This window comes from Mobula hypostoma, chromosome 15 (assembly GCF_963921235.1).
Source record: "Mobula hypostoma chromosome 15, sMobHyp1.1, whole genome shotgun sequence".
Taxonomy (NCBI): Eukaryota; Metazoa; Chordata; class Chondrichthyes; order Myliobatiformes; family Myliobatidae; genus Mobula; species Mobula hypostoma.
The window spans coordinates 68,453,090-68,469,705 of record NC_086111.1 but is presented as its reverse complement, the minus strand read 5'-3'; the positions used below and the strand labels follow the sequence as shown (position 1 = coordinate 68,469,705).

Below are 16,616 nucleotides of genomic sequence, written 5' to 3'. Positions count from 1 at the left end.
TTCCTGTGGCAGAGAATTCCACAGATTCACCACTCTCTGAGAAGTGTGGGGTAAGGTTTTTTTTTTACACAGAGCGCGTCAGAAGTGATTAGTTTAATGTGACATCATCTTTTTGGCATTGATGTCATGAGCTGTAGGATCTCTTCCTGTGCTGCACTCTTCTATACTCTACTGTAGATCTGTTTCAACCTCCCCTGCAGGAAGTGGTTTACCCATCATAATTAGTTTCTTTAATTTCTTCTCTCACATCACACTTACATCTTTTGGTAAGATTCCAAAATTTCCTGACCTTTGAGCTATCTGTTAATGGGTAAAGGTTTCTTCCATTTCAGCCACTCAGTTCCTTGCACTGGCAAACCTCCTCTCAAACATCTTTGCTTCAAAGACAAGAACCCCAAATTCTCCAGTTTAACCTCATAGCCTGAATCTCTCATCTCTGGAACAACTGGGGTAAACCTATTCTTCAGGCACAGTAGATCCTCACACCCAACCTACAGTGAGGGGACCACAATTAGACTCAGTATTCCACTGTGGGCTAACTACTGCCTCGATCAGATTCCATAGAGCCTCCCTGTTATTTGTTTGTCTGTTTGTATATCTATTTATTCGTCTATTTATTCAGATATTTATTGTCATACAGTGCGGAATAGGAATCCTGGCCTGTCGACCCATGTTGCCCAGCAATACCCCAATTTAATCCTATCCTAATCACAGGATAATTTACAATGATCAATTAAGCTACTAACCAGTATGTCTTTGGACTGTGGGAGGAAATCAGGGCATCCGGAGGAAACCCATGTGGTTACGGGGAGAAAGTACAAACTCCTTAAAGGTAGTGGCCGGAATTGAACCTGAGTCGCCTGTACTATAAAGCGTTGTGCTAACCACTACGCTACCGTACCACCCCACTTTTGTATTCTATGTTTCTAATAATGAATCCCATGATCTCAGTTGATTAACTCAGCTTTGAACTGAGTTATGGGACACTGTAAAGATGGCAGGTTACTGTCCTAAAAGGGCATTTGTGAACCAAATGAGGGCTAACATCAATTAATAATCTACAGGTACAATAAAATACAGTTTGGCAGCTTCAGATAGGAGTTCCTGAGAACATGCGAATCGCAATGATGAAACAAGTGTCAACAAATGCTCGAATCCAGCTGTGAGACAAAGATTAGTGCAAGATTTTTCTTGAATAACCTAATGCAGCTGCAATATATAACAATCCAAAGTGCAGGACTGGTGCCTCATGGGGGATATGAAAGTTCAAGTGATAACAGCGAACATTACCTTCTGTCCTTTAATACCCGGCACCCCTTCACCATTGTCGACCTGCACAAGAGGAGATGAAGAGTTCAGTGTCAGCCAAGTCCAGCCACATTCTCATGACCAGAATCCTAAAAGTGACTGCAAAGTTTCATGACTTCCTTCTCGCTAGATTCAAAGATTGCTTGACAGGGTCAGTGGCTGAAGGTTCACCAACAGTAGAACCTGCAGAGGAGATTTACCATGGTGCTGCATGGACTAGACAACATGTCTTATCAGGACTGTTTGAGTGAGCCAGGGAATTTTTCGTTGGATTGAAGGAGGATGAGAAGAGACTTGATAGGTGATAAGAGGCACAGATCACCTGGATACCCAGAAACTTTTCCACAGGATGGAAATGGTTAATACAAGAGGGCATCATTTTAAGGTGATTGGAGAATAGTATAGGAGGTGGATGTCAGGCGCAGTTTTTTTCCAACAGAGAGCAGTGGGTGGGTGGAGGACCCTGCCAGGGATGGTGGTAGATGCAGGTACATTAGGGCACGGGTTCTTATCCTGGGTCCTCGGGGGTCTGTGGATACATTGCAGGGGTCCATGAACTTGGAGGGGAAAAAGATTTCCATCTTTATTTTCACTAACCTCTAAATGAAATTTAGCATTTCCGTCAATGATGAACGTAGGCAACAAACCACAGTAGTATTAGCGGTCCCCGTGACTTTGTCACCAATAGAAATCACAGATATTTTCATATCACAGTACAGTTGTTACAAATATCTCAAAATATCGTTTGCAGCACACTCTTCGCTACTTCAGGATTATGGTAATTATTAGATCGAACGTGATGGCAGTCTTCCTGTCTGCAGATGCTCATGCGACGTAGCTGGCCAACTATCAGGCATCCCTGTGATAGGGTCCAAAATGGCATGTGTGTTGCTTTGTCCACCCCACGGTTTAATGCTCTTATTCAAGCTAAGCAACAACAGCCTTCACACTAATATGTCTTTGAAAAATAATCCAACACATGTCTATGACGACCCACATGCACACCCCTCCACATCAAGACTCCTGGTCTTATTATTTATCCCTTCCCCTCCCCTTTACTTGTTCCCCAGGGCTCAGCCTGCTTCATGTCCAACATCCTCTCTCAGCTCCTTTCATGTGCCTGATCCTTAACTGCTATGATCACTACTACCTCATTCCTGATGAGGGTATATCCTCAGAGTCACTAACCCTGTATTTCAATCCTTTAGCTGATGGGAGTTCTTGAACTGACCCTTACCCAAGTCACCCGCTCCACGAAGATGACAACCCTTTGATGATCATAGAATATCCAACAGGCCGACAGCTTAGAAGTCAAGTAGGTCAACTCAAATTCAACACAAAGGCACAACAATAATTAATAGGCTTTTCCCATTGGAACTTGTTTATTTACCAGCTTTCCTGGAGGTCCTGGAAGGCCTGGAGATCCCTTTGATCCCTGGATTAAGAAAGAAAGGTTTAAATTAATACTTAACTCCAAGTATGGTCTGACCAAAGACTTATAAAGCCTCAGCAATACGTCCTTGCTTTATACTCTAATCCTCCAAATGCCGTCTGTCCAATGCCACAGGTAACATCTTCTCCTCATTGGCAGTCAACACAGGTGCAACTCTAGGATGCACGCTTAGGCCATTGTTCGACTCTCTCCAAACTCATGACTGTGTGGCTAGGCACAGCTCAAACACCATCTGTAAATTCGCTGATGACACAACTGATATTGGTAAATGCAGATGGTGATGAGGAGATGTAGAGAAGTGAGATCATTTGGTTCAGTAACCTTGCACTCATTGTCAGTAAGACCAAGGAATTGATTATGGACGTCAGGAAGGGTAATTTGAGGGACCATTGACCAGTCCTCATCGAGGATTCGACAGTGGAAAGAGCGACCAATTTCAATTCCTGGGCGTCAACATCTCTGAAGATCTATCCTGGAAGGCATGTCAATAGCTACACTTCATTAGAAGTCTAAGGAGATTTGATAAGTGATCAAAAATTCTAGCAAATTTTTATAGATGTACCATAGAGAGTATTCTGGCTGGTTACAAGACCATCTGGTACGGAGGGGCCAATGCACTGTCTTGGAATAAGCTGCAGAGGGTTGTAAACTCATCTAGGTCCACAATGGGCTCCAGCCTCCCAACTCTCAAGGACATCTTCAAATGCTGATACCTCAGGAACTGGCATCCATCATTCAGGACCCCCACCACCCAGGACACACTCTTCTCGCTGCTACCATCAGGGAGGAGGTCCAGAAACCTGAAGACACATGCTCAATGTTTTAAAAACAGATACTTCCCTCCACTATCAGATTTATGAATGGTCCATGAACCCATGAGCACTACTTCACCAGTTTGCTCTCGTTTTGCACTATTTATTTATATTTCTTATTGGAATTTATGTAATTTTTATGTATTGTACTGTGCTACTGCCACAAAGCAACAAATTCCACAAAATACCTGTATGTCAGGTGATAATAAACCTGATTCTGAGGTCACACCGGGAATTTCACGGGTTTGCTTTCAGATATCCATCAGTTCCCTCAGCAGTTTCTCTGTAATTAAGACTAAGGAGCTGATGGTAGACCTGAGGAGAGCTAAGGCACCGGTGACCCCTGTTTCCATCCAGGGGGTTAGTGTGGACATGGTGGAGGATTACAAATACCTGGGGATACAAATTGACAATAAACTGGACTGGTCAAAGAACACTGAGGCTGTCTACAAGAAGGGTCAGAGCTGTCTCTATTTCCTGAGGAGACTGAGGTCCTTTAACATCTGCCAGACGATGCTGAGGATGTTCTACGAGTCTGTGGTGGCCAGTGCCATCATGTTTGCTGTTGTGTGCTGGGGCGGCAGGCTGAGGGTAGCAGATACCAACAGAATCAACAAACTCATTTGTAAGGCAAGTGATGTTGTGGGGATGGAACTGGACTCTCTCACGGTGGTGTCTGAAAAGAGGATGCTGTCTAAGTTGCATGCCATCTTGGACAATGTCTCCCATCCACTACATAATGTACTGGGTGGGCACAGGAGTACATTCAGCCAGAGACTCATTCCACCGAGATGCAGCACAGAGCATCATAGGAAGTCATTCCTGCCTGTGGCCATCAAACTTTACAACTCCTCCCTTGAAGGGTCAGACACCCTGAGCCAATAGGCTGGTCCTGGACTTATTTCATAATTTACTGGCAAATTTACATATTACTATTTAACTATTTATGGTTTTATTACTATTTATTATTTATGGTGCAACTGTAACAAAAACCAATTTCCCCCGGGATCAATAAAGTATGACTATGACTGTGACTATAATTGTACTTCTCCAATATCCTCTATTTTAATACCCAGAATATGCTTACCTTTTCGCCCTGGTCTCCTTTTGGGCCCACGGGACCTCTAATTCCCTAAAGCACAAGAAAAGAAGAAGAAGGTCGGTGACGTGAACGAGCTGAAGGAATGGCGTATTTGCAGTGAACCAGGCGGGAGAGCAGAGGAATCCAAGAGTAAGCTCAGAGTCAGGTTGACACAACTCACATTTCTCCCAGGTTCTCCCAGCTCGCCGGTACTTCCCTTCTCTCCTGGCCGGCCATTAATTCCTGAGAAACCCTAAAAACCAGAAGAACATTTTGGACCATAAGACAAAGGAGCAGAATTAAGTCACTTAGCCTATTGAATCTGCTCCACCATGCAATTATGTCTGATTTGTTATCCCTTTCAACCCCATTCTGCTGCCTTCTCCCCATAACCTTTGATGTCCTGACTAATCAAGGCCGATCTCCACTTTAAATACATTTTCAAACAACCTCATGTGTGAACTGCTGAATCATTTTTAAAATTCCTAAAAAGTTGGCTTTACTTACAATCAGGAACCTTCAGAAATCAGGAAAATGATTTTGTTTTCAATTTTATAGTGTGATATTAAAACTATAATGACGCTAGAAAGTAACAAATGATACATACGAGACATAACCGTGGAAACAGGCCCTTCGACCCAACTCTTCCATGTCAGCCAAGATTCCATTCTAATCTAGTCCCATCTGGCTGCACTTGACCCATATCTCTTTATTTGGCTTCTGTCGGTCAGGGTCTATCATTGATGTAGTGTCCTAGTTGTCTAGATATGCAAGCCAGGGCAGTGCAATATGGAGAGCAAGCTGTTGCCCATGCAGCAGGCTCCCCTTCGCCACAGATCGGATTAACTTAAAGGAATGGCAGAGACCGATACAGTTTGGCACCAGCTGCATCCCAGGAGTTGCCAGTCAGCGTTGAACTCAATGTAGACTCCAGCTCTGGATTGTTCCCCTCAGGGCTTACTCCCAAAGCCTTCCCTATGAGTGGGTATAGTTGCAAGGCAGCGGAGGTTTGAGATCAGAGTTTTCCTTCTCCTAGATGTGCCGCCAATCACGGCTGATGAGCTCCATCTGCCTGGTGTTTAAGGCGCCAGTAACCTGACTTTGCCCCTTCTCCTGTCAGTGGAAACGGTTCTGCTGGGCTTACTTGCTCAGCCACACGTGAAAGGCAGAAGCAGGACTTGGCTGTCAGAGGCTATTTGAGCTTCACACCATTGGGAGTATTTAATAAGTAGTGGGAGCTTATCCCCACTACCACCCCTGACTATGACAGCTTTCCCCTATCCATGTGTCTGTCCAACTATATATTAAATATTGTCAATGTACCTGCCTCAACCCTTCTTCTGGCAGCTTGTTCCATACACTGACCACCCCCTGGGTGAAAATGCTGCTCCTTAGGTTCCTATTAAACCTGTGCCCTCTAGTTCTTGATTCCCCAGTCCTGGGTAAGAGACAGTCTGCATTCACCTTATCTTTGCCCTGAATGTTTTTATACACCTCTATACCTCATTTCCTATGCTCCAATGCCAAAAGTTCCAACCTGCTCAATTTCTTTTTATAACTCAGTGCAAGCCCTGAAAACTTGTAAATCTCCTTTGCGCTGTTTGCAAAGATAGCCTACCTGAGAAAAGGCGCAGTCGACGTCCTGACGAAGGGTCTCGGCCTGAAACGTCGACTGCGCCTCTTCCTATAGATGCTGCCTGGCCTGCTGCGTTCACCAGCAACTTTGATGTGTGTTGCTTGAATTTCCAGCATCTGCAGAATTCCTGTTGTCTACCTGAGAAAACTCTTCTTTGTTTACATGGACTTTAGCAAGGTCTTTGACAAGGTCTCATACAGGAGGCTGGTCAAGAAGATTCAGTCGCTTGGCATTCAGGATTAAACTGAATTTGACACTGGCTTTGTGGGAGAAGTCAGAGAACGGCAGTGGATGGTTGCCTCTCTGAATAGAGGCCTGTGACTCGTGGTAAGCTACAGGGATCGGTGCTGGGTCATTTGTTGTTTGTCATCTAAATCAGTGACCTGGATGATATGTGGTACACTGAATGAGCAAATTTGCGGATGACACCAAGATTGGGGGTGTAATGGACAGTGAGGAAGACTATCAAAGCTTGCAGCAAGATCTAGATCAGCTAAAAAGAACGGCTGGAAAATGGCAGATGGAATTTGACAGCATTCTGACAGGCTGCATCACTGTCTGGTATGGAGGGGCTACCGCACAGGACCGAAAGAAGCTGCAGAGGGTTGTAAATCTAGTCAACTCCAACTTGGACACTAGCCTACAAAGTAACCAGGACATCTTTAGGGAGCGGTGTCTCAGAAAGGCAGCATCCATTATTAAGGAACTCTAGCACCCAGGGCATGCCGTTTTTCACTGTTACCATCAGGTAGGAGGTGCAGAAGCCTGAAGGCACACACTCAGCGATTCAGGAACAGCTTCTTCCCCTCTGCCATCCAATTCCTAAATGGACATTGAAGCTTTGGACACTACCTCACTTTTTTAAAAATATACAGTATTTCTGGTTTTTGCACATTTCTTAAAATCTACTCAACATACGTAATTGATTTACTTGTTTGTTTATTATTTTTCTCTCTCTGCTAGATTATGTATTACATTGAACTGCTGCTGCTAAGTTAACAAATTTCATGTCACGTGCTGGTGATAATAAACCTGATTCTGATTCTGATTCTGATGTTGGTGAACCTTCTTGGAGTATTCTGTGCAATTCTGGTCAACAACCTACAGGAAAGATGTCAATAAGATTGAAAGAGTGCAGAGAAAATTTACAAGGATGTTGCCAGGACTTGTGGACTTTAGTGTTTTATATTCTCTGTTTTCACTCATTTTTTTCTAGCCGTTTGCAAGATTTTCCACTGAGGATGGGTGAGACTTGAACTAGAGGTCATAGGGTGAAAGGTGAAACATCCAAGGGGAACTTGTGGGGGAGCTTCTTCCCTCAGAGGGTGGTGTGAGTGTGGAACAAGTTGCCAGTGGAATGGGTGGATGTGGGTTCGATTTCAACAGTTGGGAGAAATTTGGATGAGCACTAGGATGGGAGGGGTATGGAGGACTGTATGTGGCCCAGATGCAGGTCGATGGGACTAGACACAGACTAGATGGGGCTGTTTCTGCGCTGTAGTGCTCTGTGACTATATGAAGTAAAGTGCACTCAATTAGAGGGTGTAGAGATGTTACCTGAAGTCCTCTCTCTCCAGTGCGCCCTGGTGGTCCCGTGTCTCCCTGGTAAAGAGTAGACAAGACAATTGCTTCGTTATTTCATGACTAGAGTCAGGAAGAGGAACAGTTTAAAATTCCGGAGACAGTAGTTTGAATAGTGATATTACCGGTCTTCCGTCCTCTCCTTTGCTTCCCTTTTCGCCCTGGAAACAAACACAAACACAAGTGAGCCGTGGAACCCATCCAATCTGCACTCTCGGTCAGCACAGACTGCTAGAAAGGACATGGGCATGGTGAGACACTAAACCAATTCAGCCTGGTTCAATTCCTGTCTACCTATCACTGTGGCTGGGTGAACACTGCATCCACATGGCACAGAGAAGAGTAGGGTAAGCAGGCCCACTGTCTTGGCCAACATTCAGCCCCCAGTCCTCTCATCCTTTCAGTACACCTCTGAACCAGAACAATAAAACCCAGATCATTGTGGCTTGGGCTATCCTCTTTAATTCTGCTACATTTTACTGCAAAGTATGGAGATCCGAACAATTCTCATTTGGAGTATTCGTATGACCAAGGCATATCTGTGCAGGAAGGACCATTCAATTTCATGAAACAATTCCATGGGAGTTCATCGCTCTACCAGAATTTGAGCAGCATCCAAGGAAATTTATTTAGTTCGTGCGGCTCTTCGCCATCTACGAAAAGCACTAATCTGACCGCACCTCCCAAACCAGGGTAGGACATACGCAAGGCACAGAGGAGTGTGGCAGGTCTGAGTGATCCAGGGGTGCAGATCCATAGTTCCTTGAAAGTGGTGTCACATGTACTGTAGATTGGGTCAAAAAGGGAAGCACATTGGCCTTCATAAATTGAAGTATTGAGTACAGCAGTTGGGATGTTATATTTAAGTTGTATAAGATGTTGGTGAGGCCTAATTTGGGGTATTGCATACAGTTCTAGTCACCTACCTGCAGGAAAGATATCAATAAGATCGAAAGAGTGCAGAAAAAAATTTACAAGGATGTTGCTGGAACATGAGGATCTGAGTTATAGATAAAGGTTGAATAGGTTAGGATTTTATTCCTTATAGTGTAAGAAAATGAGGGAAGATTTGATGGAAGTTTTATGAGGGTTATAGATAGAGTAAATGCAAGTAAGCTTTTTTCACTGAAGTTTGGTGAGACCAAAACTGGAGGTCATAGGTTAGGGGTGAAAGGTTAAATATGCAAGGAAAACCTGAGGGGGTATTTCTTCAGTCAGAGGGGAGTGCAAGTATGTTATGAGCTAACAGGGGAAGTGATGGATACAGGTTCAATTTCAACATTTAAGAGAAATGGACATAGGGGCATTGAGAGTTATGGTCCAAGTGAGAGGGTCAATGGAACCAGGCAGAAGAATAGTTTGGTGCAGACTAGATGGACCAAAAGGGCTTGTTTTCTGTGCTGTAGTGTTCTATGACAGTATGAAGGACAAGGGTAAAAGGTGATGGTAACACCAGCCCTGGAGATCCCTACCCCAACTACCAACATCCTAAGCACCTTGACACTAGAAAAATATTGTCATCTCCCAAAGGTATTTTCCTTAACAAGAATGTCACCAGCACTTCAAGGAGATGGTTCACCACTGGCTGAAGTGATCTACAGTGGTGAGCTTTACAAAACCCTCACCTCTTTACCCTGGGGTCCAATCCCTCCAGATGGTCCTGTTTTACCAGGCTCTCCCTTCTCTCCCCGTGATCCAGTCTCCCCCTGCAAAACAAGTCGCCATTAACCACCATTCAAAAGCAGAGTCTTTGGAAACAGTCAGGGCTTCCATTGCCACAATAATCACTTACCTTTTCTCCTGGCCTACCAGAGAGTCCAATGTTACCCTAAAGGGAGAGGGGAGCAGACCACAGACATGTTAGTCACAGAATCACAGAGATGTTTCAGCACAATAAAAGTCATTTGGCCCAATGCATGTCACTCCACTTGTGTAACTATCAGTCCCATCCCCATGGCCTATCCTTCCACATCATTCTCTCTCGGGCATTTAATTCCCTATGGGAACTCACAGTAGGCTCTGTTTCCACCAGACCTATAGACAGTGAAATTCTAGATCCCAACTAATGTCAAATAAAAAAAATCTTTTTCCTTGTGCCTTTGCCCTAAATTTTATACCTGTGTTCCCTTGCCAATCTGCTAATGTACATAGCAACTCTTGCCTTGCATACCTTTATCAAACATGTGCTCAACGTTCCCCGAAGCAAAAATAATTGATCTAAATCAGAAGTTGAAATTCCTCATCCCTAGAACCATCTCTCACTTTCTTCCTAAACTCTGGTGCACAGAACTGGACACACTTCTCCTACTTGCTTGCATCTGTACCTTATGTTCAGGATCCAGCACCAACCACAAAGTCCATATATGGTGATAAACTTAAACCAAATTCTGAGTTACCTCATCGGAGACAAGCCATTTAAACTATGTAATCTGTGCAAGAGTTTTACTCTTCTTTTGAGCAAATAGTGAGGATGTTTCCTATAGTGGGGCTGTCTAGGAGCAATGGGCACAACCTCAGAATAGAGGGGCGTCCATTTAGAACGAAGATGAGGAAGAATATCTTTAGCCAGAAAGAGTGATGAATCTGTGGAATTCATTGCTACTGGTGACTGTGGAGGCCAGGTAATTGGCTGTACATAAGGCTGAGGCTGACAGATTCTTGATAAGTCAGGGTGTGAAAGTTTACGGGGAAAAGGCAGGAAAATGGGGGTTTGAGAGGGAAATGGATCAGCCATGATCAAATGGTGAAGCAGACGTGATTGGCCAAATGGCTCAATTCTGCTCCTATGTCTTATGGTCTTGAACATCCTTGATCATATTTATCTGTTCAATTCCAGGTGATTTCAGACCCTTTGCTGTCATTGCTTGTTTGATGAGTTCCGTCACTAAGATCAGATGGATATTCCGCAGCCTGACAACCCTTCTGATGAAGGGTCTCAGTTTGAAATGTGAAATGTTGGGGGAAGTCAGCTGGTCAAGCAGCAACTGCAGGGGAGAGAGGAACTAATGATGTTTCAAGTTCAAGTCCTGTATCAGGACTGACAGCGGAGAGGAAGGATAACTGATATAAGGAGGAGAGGGAGAAGTGCTGAGACAGGAACCAGTGGGTGACAGGTGGATCGAAGTTGAGAATTTTGACCAGGAATTGGTGAAAATTTCACCAGGTTATTGCGAAGTAGCTGAGGGATTGGACTCGGAAAGAACGGTCTCTTTCTGTGCACTGTTATGTTTGTAGTTGAGCGAATACTGAAGGCTCAGACGCAGATTAATTTCTGCATCGCACTTAAATCAAAATATGCAGTGGATGTGTCATTTGCATTAACAACCAACACAGTCCAAGGATGTGCTGGGGTCAGCCCGCAAGTGTCGCCCCACACGTTCCGGCACCAACCGAACATGCTCACAATGATGTTCAGCAGAGCAGCACAGAACACAAGAAAACTTAGTCCTTTGTCACACCTCCACGTCGCTGGCCTTCACACTCGGAGTGGAGGCCTAGAATCTGGCCTGACCTTTAACTCCTTCACATCCCTGTCCGTAAGCCCTAACCTGACCTTGAACTTCCCCCCTCTGTTCACAACACCATCTCTACCAACTTCAATAAACAGCTAAGGCTGAGCCACAAGCTCAGCGGAGACCACAGCTTGGCACCATCTTGACTGGAAGCTCAAGATTAAAACTCACTCTGTCACCTGGATCCCCTTTGGGTCCTGGTTGTCCGGGGATGCCAAACCCAGTTTCACCCTGTTGAAAGAGAAGATAAATATTACGAAGCATTCCAGGAATGGATTGTGATTAGGAATAAAGGAGCCATTAGATAAAAAACCAAACAGCCAAAATAATTCAGCCATGAATTGTGGAATCCCTAATGAGTCGACAATCATCTGGACTGGATGAGGTGGAGCCCGCCTGGCTTAACCAGAGCAAGTTGCCAGATCTTAAAATCGGTGGGTGTGTGGTTCACCTTGTGGCATTGACTCATACAGCATGGGAACAAGCCCTTTGGCCCTACCCATCCATATTGACTGAGCTAGGCCTGAGTTACCTAACTGAGCAAGGCCCAAAACTATTGATTTCTTTCAGTAAGGGTCTCCAGATGCAATTGGGCTCTGAAGTTTACAAACAGGAGCCTACACAAGGCTGATTCACATCATGGGGTGTGAAGATAATTATCAATCCGCAGAACACGAGAAACAAACTGGGAGCAGCATCCAGGGTAGCACACAGAAAATTCTGGAAGAATTCGGCAGGTCAGACTGCCTCTGCGGAGGGGAGTTCACCGTCGACAGATCGGGCCGAGACCCTTCATCAGGACTGGAAAGGAAGGAGGAAGAAGCCAGAATAAGAAGGTGGGGTTAGAGGAAGGAGTACAAGCTGGCAAGTGATAGGTGGAACCAGGTGAGGGGGAAGGTGGGTGGGTGCAGGAGAAGGGGGTGAGGTAAGAAGGGGTAGTTGATAGGTGGAAGATGCAAAGGGTTGAAGAAGGAGGAATCTGATAGGAGAGGAGAGTAACCATGGGAGAAAGAGAAAGAGGAGGAACATCAGAGGGAGGTGATGGGCAGGTGAGGAGAAGGGAAGGGATAAGAGGGAAGTCAGACTGGGAATGGAAAAAAGAAATGACCAGAAGTTGGAGAAATCAATCTTCATGCCATTGGGTTAGAGGCCACCCAGATGAAATATGATGTTTTGCTTCTCCAGCCCGAGTATGACCTCATTATGGCAGGAAAGTAGGCCATGGACCTACACGTCAAATGGGAATGGGAAGTCGCTCCATCTGCACTTGCGTGGAAGTCACAAAACTCAGCCAATCAGCGGCTCCTCACCTTTTCGCCCTTGTCTCCCGGCTGTCCCGTTGATCCTTTCTGCCCCTGAATTCCTGGGGGCCCTTGTTCACCCTGGGGGCAGAGGAGAAAGAAACCATTACAAAGGTAAGTGCGTTGGGCAGACAATGATAAGGCAGCACCGAGTGCAGTCAGGTTTGGGGACCCTCACAAGCTTAACTAGTGTGTACTTTCTACAGAAATCTCACCAAAATCAAAGTCAAAATGAATTTATTATCAAAGTACGTACTGTGTATGTTATGACATACTACCTTGAGATTCATTTTCTTGTAATCATTTACCGGAAAATAAAGAAACACAATACAGGTAGAACAGTACAGTACAGGCCTTGCAGCCCACAATGTTGTGCCAAACTTTTAAGCTACTCTAAAATCAATCCAACCCTTTCCTCTGACATAGCCCTCCATTTTTCTATTATTCATGTGTCTGTCTAAGGCTTTCTTAAATGTCCCTAATGCCCCTATCACCACTCTGGCAGTGGGTTCCACATATTCACCACTCTCCACTAATTTCATACAACAGAATTTATGAAAACTATATGTAAATAACGACCGGCTCACACCAATGTGCAAAAGAAGCTAAATTGTACATTGCTTGTTTGTCAGTCTTTATTTAGATCGAGTTTTCACAAAATCCATGCTTTACATTTAATAACCCCTCCCCTACTTGTTCCCAGCTGGCTCTACTGCTGGGCACCTGTAATTGTGTTGGCAAGGTCACTCACAAGCCTTCTGTCCCCAGGCCTGAATGACAGAGGTAGCTGTAAGCAGCACTTTGTGGTGAGGAGCAGATAGAGGACTAGAGGAACATGAATGCCAAAGGCATACCATGATAGAGTGTCTCGGCTCAAAACATTGACTCTTTGTTCCTTTCCTTGCCGGTGCACATCACAAGTCCTGGTCATGTGACCACTGATGCCAGGCAGACAATCTCTGAAGAGTATTGATAATGGCTGGGGTCACCCGTCTTGTAAAGACACTGCCCAGAAGAAGGCAATAGCAAACCACTTCTGCAGAAAATCTTGCCAAGAACAATCATGGTCACGTCATATGACATGATAGATAACAAATGAAAGAACGAATTTGTAAGGTTTTGAAAGTTGGTAACTGATGTAAAGAGTCCAACTATTTAATGGTTTAGGTAGCTACTAAGCTAGGGAGCGGGGCTTGCCCTGTTGTTGAAGACTTCGCAGGCTTGGTGAGAGGGGCCTGCACTGTGTAAAGCTTCACTACTCAGGAGCCAGGTTTGGGAACACACCTTGGCCAATGGAAGGGTTCGCTCTACCCTCAAAAGGCAGAGCTGCCTGTGACAGACGGACTGAACCACCCATGATAAAGCAGCCCAAACTCTCCCTCCAATCCCAGCTCCCCATTTGTACACCCAGTGCTACCCTTGCTCGCAATGTACTCTTCCAAGAATGACTGAGAGATACACAACTAATGCTAGGAAAGGTCAGAGATAAAAAGAAGGGTCTGTAGCTTTACTCACCCGATCACCTCTACTTCCAGCTGGACCGGGGATCTGGAGTGAGACAAAAGAGTAGATTCACAGTCTGAAACAGTTGGGCGTCAGACTTGACTCATTAATCATTTTACTGGTGGTAGTGGAGTTAACCCAAAGCCAGGAGAGGAATGCCGGCAGAGTCTTACAAAATACCCCTGGAAGTGTGTCTCCATGAAGGTTTCAGAAAGTAAACAGTGGGGAAGGCTTTGAGGAGGTTGTCCTCAACAGTAGAACTGGAGCAACGTGTCAGAAGGTGGTTTAGTGGAGATATAGGGATGTAGGGCTTGTTTTAGAGATGTTGATTTGTTGCTTGTTGTCTTCTATGTTGTTCTGTCAAGCATGGAGGGCATGATATGTTGTTGCTGGAATGTGTGGCGACATTTGCGGGCACACTCTCGGGTGTGTTGGTTGTAGACACAAATGATATATTTCACTGTATATTTCAATGTGCATGTGGTAAATAAAGTTGAATCTTGATAGGAACCCCAGCAAATTTCATTGTTTTATTTGTCGATAGAGTGAAGACGGTTTTTTTAATGTGATAAGGAGCAGCAAATCATAAACGCAAGAGGTTCTGCAGATGCCGGAAATCCAGAGCAACACACACAGAATGCTGGAGGAACTCAGCAGGTCAGGCAGCAAGTATGGAGGGAATTACACAGCTGACATTTCGGGCATCTTGTCCTGATGGAAGGGTCTCAGGCTGAAATGTCGACAGCTTATTCCCGTAGATACTGCCTCACCTCTGAGTTCCGCCAGCATCTTGTGTGTGGTACTCTGTGATAAGGAGTACTCTCTGGCAAACAGATGATGGAGCAGATTCAACGATGCCACTGAAAAGAGGAATGAGGAATTATTTGAGAGGGAACAATACACAGGGCAACAGTAAAGAACTGCGGGAGTGAGCTATTTTCAAGACCACCAGTCATTCTTATATTTCAAATTTCCATGCAACTTACAGTTCGTCCTGGTTCTCCTTTCTGTCCCTCATTTCCCTGTAAAGAAGACACACAAGGACTGTTAATAAATGCACAGGTACTACTGAGGACAGCTAACATCGTGAGGATCTCCCCCAATAAAGACAAATAGGAAGGGAATTTTTATTTATTGAAGTACAGTGCAGAAAAGGCCCTTTCAATTCTTAGATCCTCGCCACCCAGCAATCCCCAATTTAACCCTATCCTAATCACAGGACAATTTACAATGACCAATTAGCCTACCAACTGGTTTCTCTTTAGAACAATCCACGCAGTCACAGGGAGAACGTACAGACTCCTTACAGACAGTGGCAGGAATTGAACCTGTGTCGCTGGTGCTTATAAAGCGTGGTGCTACCCCAAACTAATCCACAGTTTATTTATATCAGACTGCAAAATACAAGGGAGCCATGATATTAAGGGATTAAAAACGGGAATTTCAGACAAATTTAACTGGATGCAACAAAAATTGTTTGAACAATGAAGAAAAATTATTATTTTCAAAAGGCCTTTTACAACCTTCAGTGTTTTGAAATGTCGTCCGGTTCAATTTTATTGATCTCAAAGGCACACATGCACAGGGTACAAAAGCCACAATATTTAGCCTTTTATGGCGGCAGCACATACATATAAACATGACAAGCGTGTTTATTTTACGCAGAGAGTGGTGGGTGCATCGATCACACTGCCAGGGGTGGCGGGAGAGGCATATACATTAACAGCACTTAAGAAACTCTTAGAGAGGAACAAAGATGACAGAAAATGGAGCGCTATGTAGGGAGGAAGGATTAGATTGATCTTAGAGCAGGTTAAAAAGTTGGCACAATATCGTGGGCCGAAGGGCGCCATGGTAACATGGCGGTTAACGCAACGCTATTACTACTTGGGGCGTTCCGGAGTTTGGTGTTCAATTCCGGTGCCATTCTGTAAGAGTCTCTGTACATCCTCTCCGTGGAATGTGTGGGTTTTCTCCGGGTCCTCTGATTTCCTCCCACAGTCCAAGGACATACCGGGTAGGTGAGCTGATCATTGCAAATTGGCCATTGTAAATTGTCCCGTGATTAGATTAGGGTTAATCAGATTTGTCAGGGATCGCTGGGGTAGCACAGCTCGAAGTGCTGGGAGGGCCTACTCCACGGTATATTGCTAAATAAATAAATACTGTGTTGAGGGCTCTTTCCTCTTCTCCAAACATTTTACAACAGACCCCCTTACCTTTTCACCTCTGGGTCCACTGGAACCTGGAAACCCCTACAAAAAAGAAACATTCTGGAATTACTGGAGGAATAACACACAACATTCCATGGGAACATCTGACTTGCCAAGTTCAGGGGAATGGGTATTATTATATACAGGCTGCCCCCGATTACCAGCATCCAATGTATAGCCATCCGTATGTATGAACAAGCTCTCATAATATTACCA

The 16,616-nt window shown here is 44.7% G+C and overlaps 1 protein-coding gene across 1 annotated transcript in view; it reads right to left on the bottom strand.

The window, feature by feature from the left end:
• col7a1 (collagen, type VII, alpha 1) overlaps window positions 1-16,616 on the bottom strand; it is a 366,380-nt gene that overhangs the window by 144,273 nt on the left and 205,491 nt on the right. The window contains exons 50-62 of the mRNA XM_063068334.1: window positions 16,407-16,442; window positions 15,174-15,209; window positions 14,200-14,232; window positions 12,694-12,765; window positions 11,555-11,614; window positions 9,664-9,699; window positions 9,497-9,577; window positions 7,997-8,032; window positions 7,848-7,892; window positions 4,836-4,907; window positions 4,661-4,705; window positions 2,699-2,743; window positions 1,291-1,332 (exon numbers count right to left, since the gene is read on the bottom strand). Coding sequence (XP_062924404.1) covers window positions 1,291-1,332; window positions 2,699-2,743; window positions 4,661-4,705; window positions 4,836-4,907; window positions 7,848-7,892; window positions 7,997-8,032; window positions 9,497-9,577; window positions 9,664-9,699; window positions 11,555-11,614; window positions 12,694-12,765; window positions 14,200-14,232; window positions 15,174-15,209; window positions 16,407-16,442 — 639 coding nt within the window. The remainder of the gene's footprint in view (window positions 1-1,290; window positions 1,333-2,698; window positions 2,744-4,660; window positions 4,706-4,835; window positions 4,908-7,847; window positions 7,893-7,996; window positions 8,033-9,496; window positions 9,578-9,663; window positions 9,700-11,554; window positions 11,615-12,693; window positions 12,766-14,199; window positions 14,233-15,173; window positions 15,210-16,406; window positions 16,443-16,616) is intronic.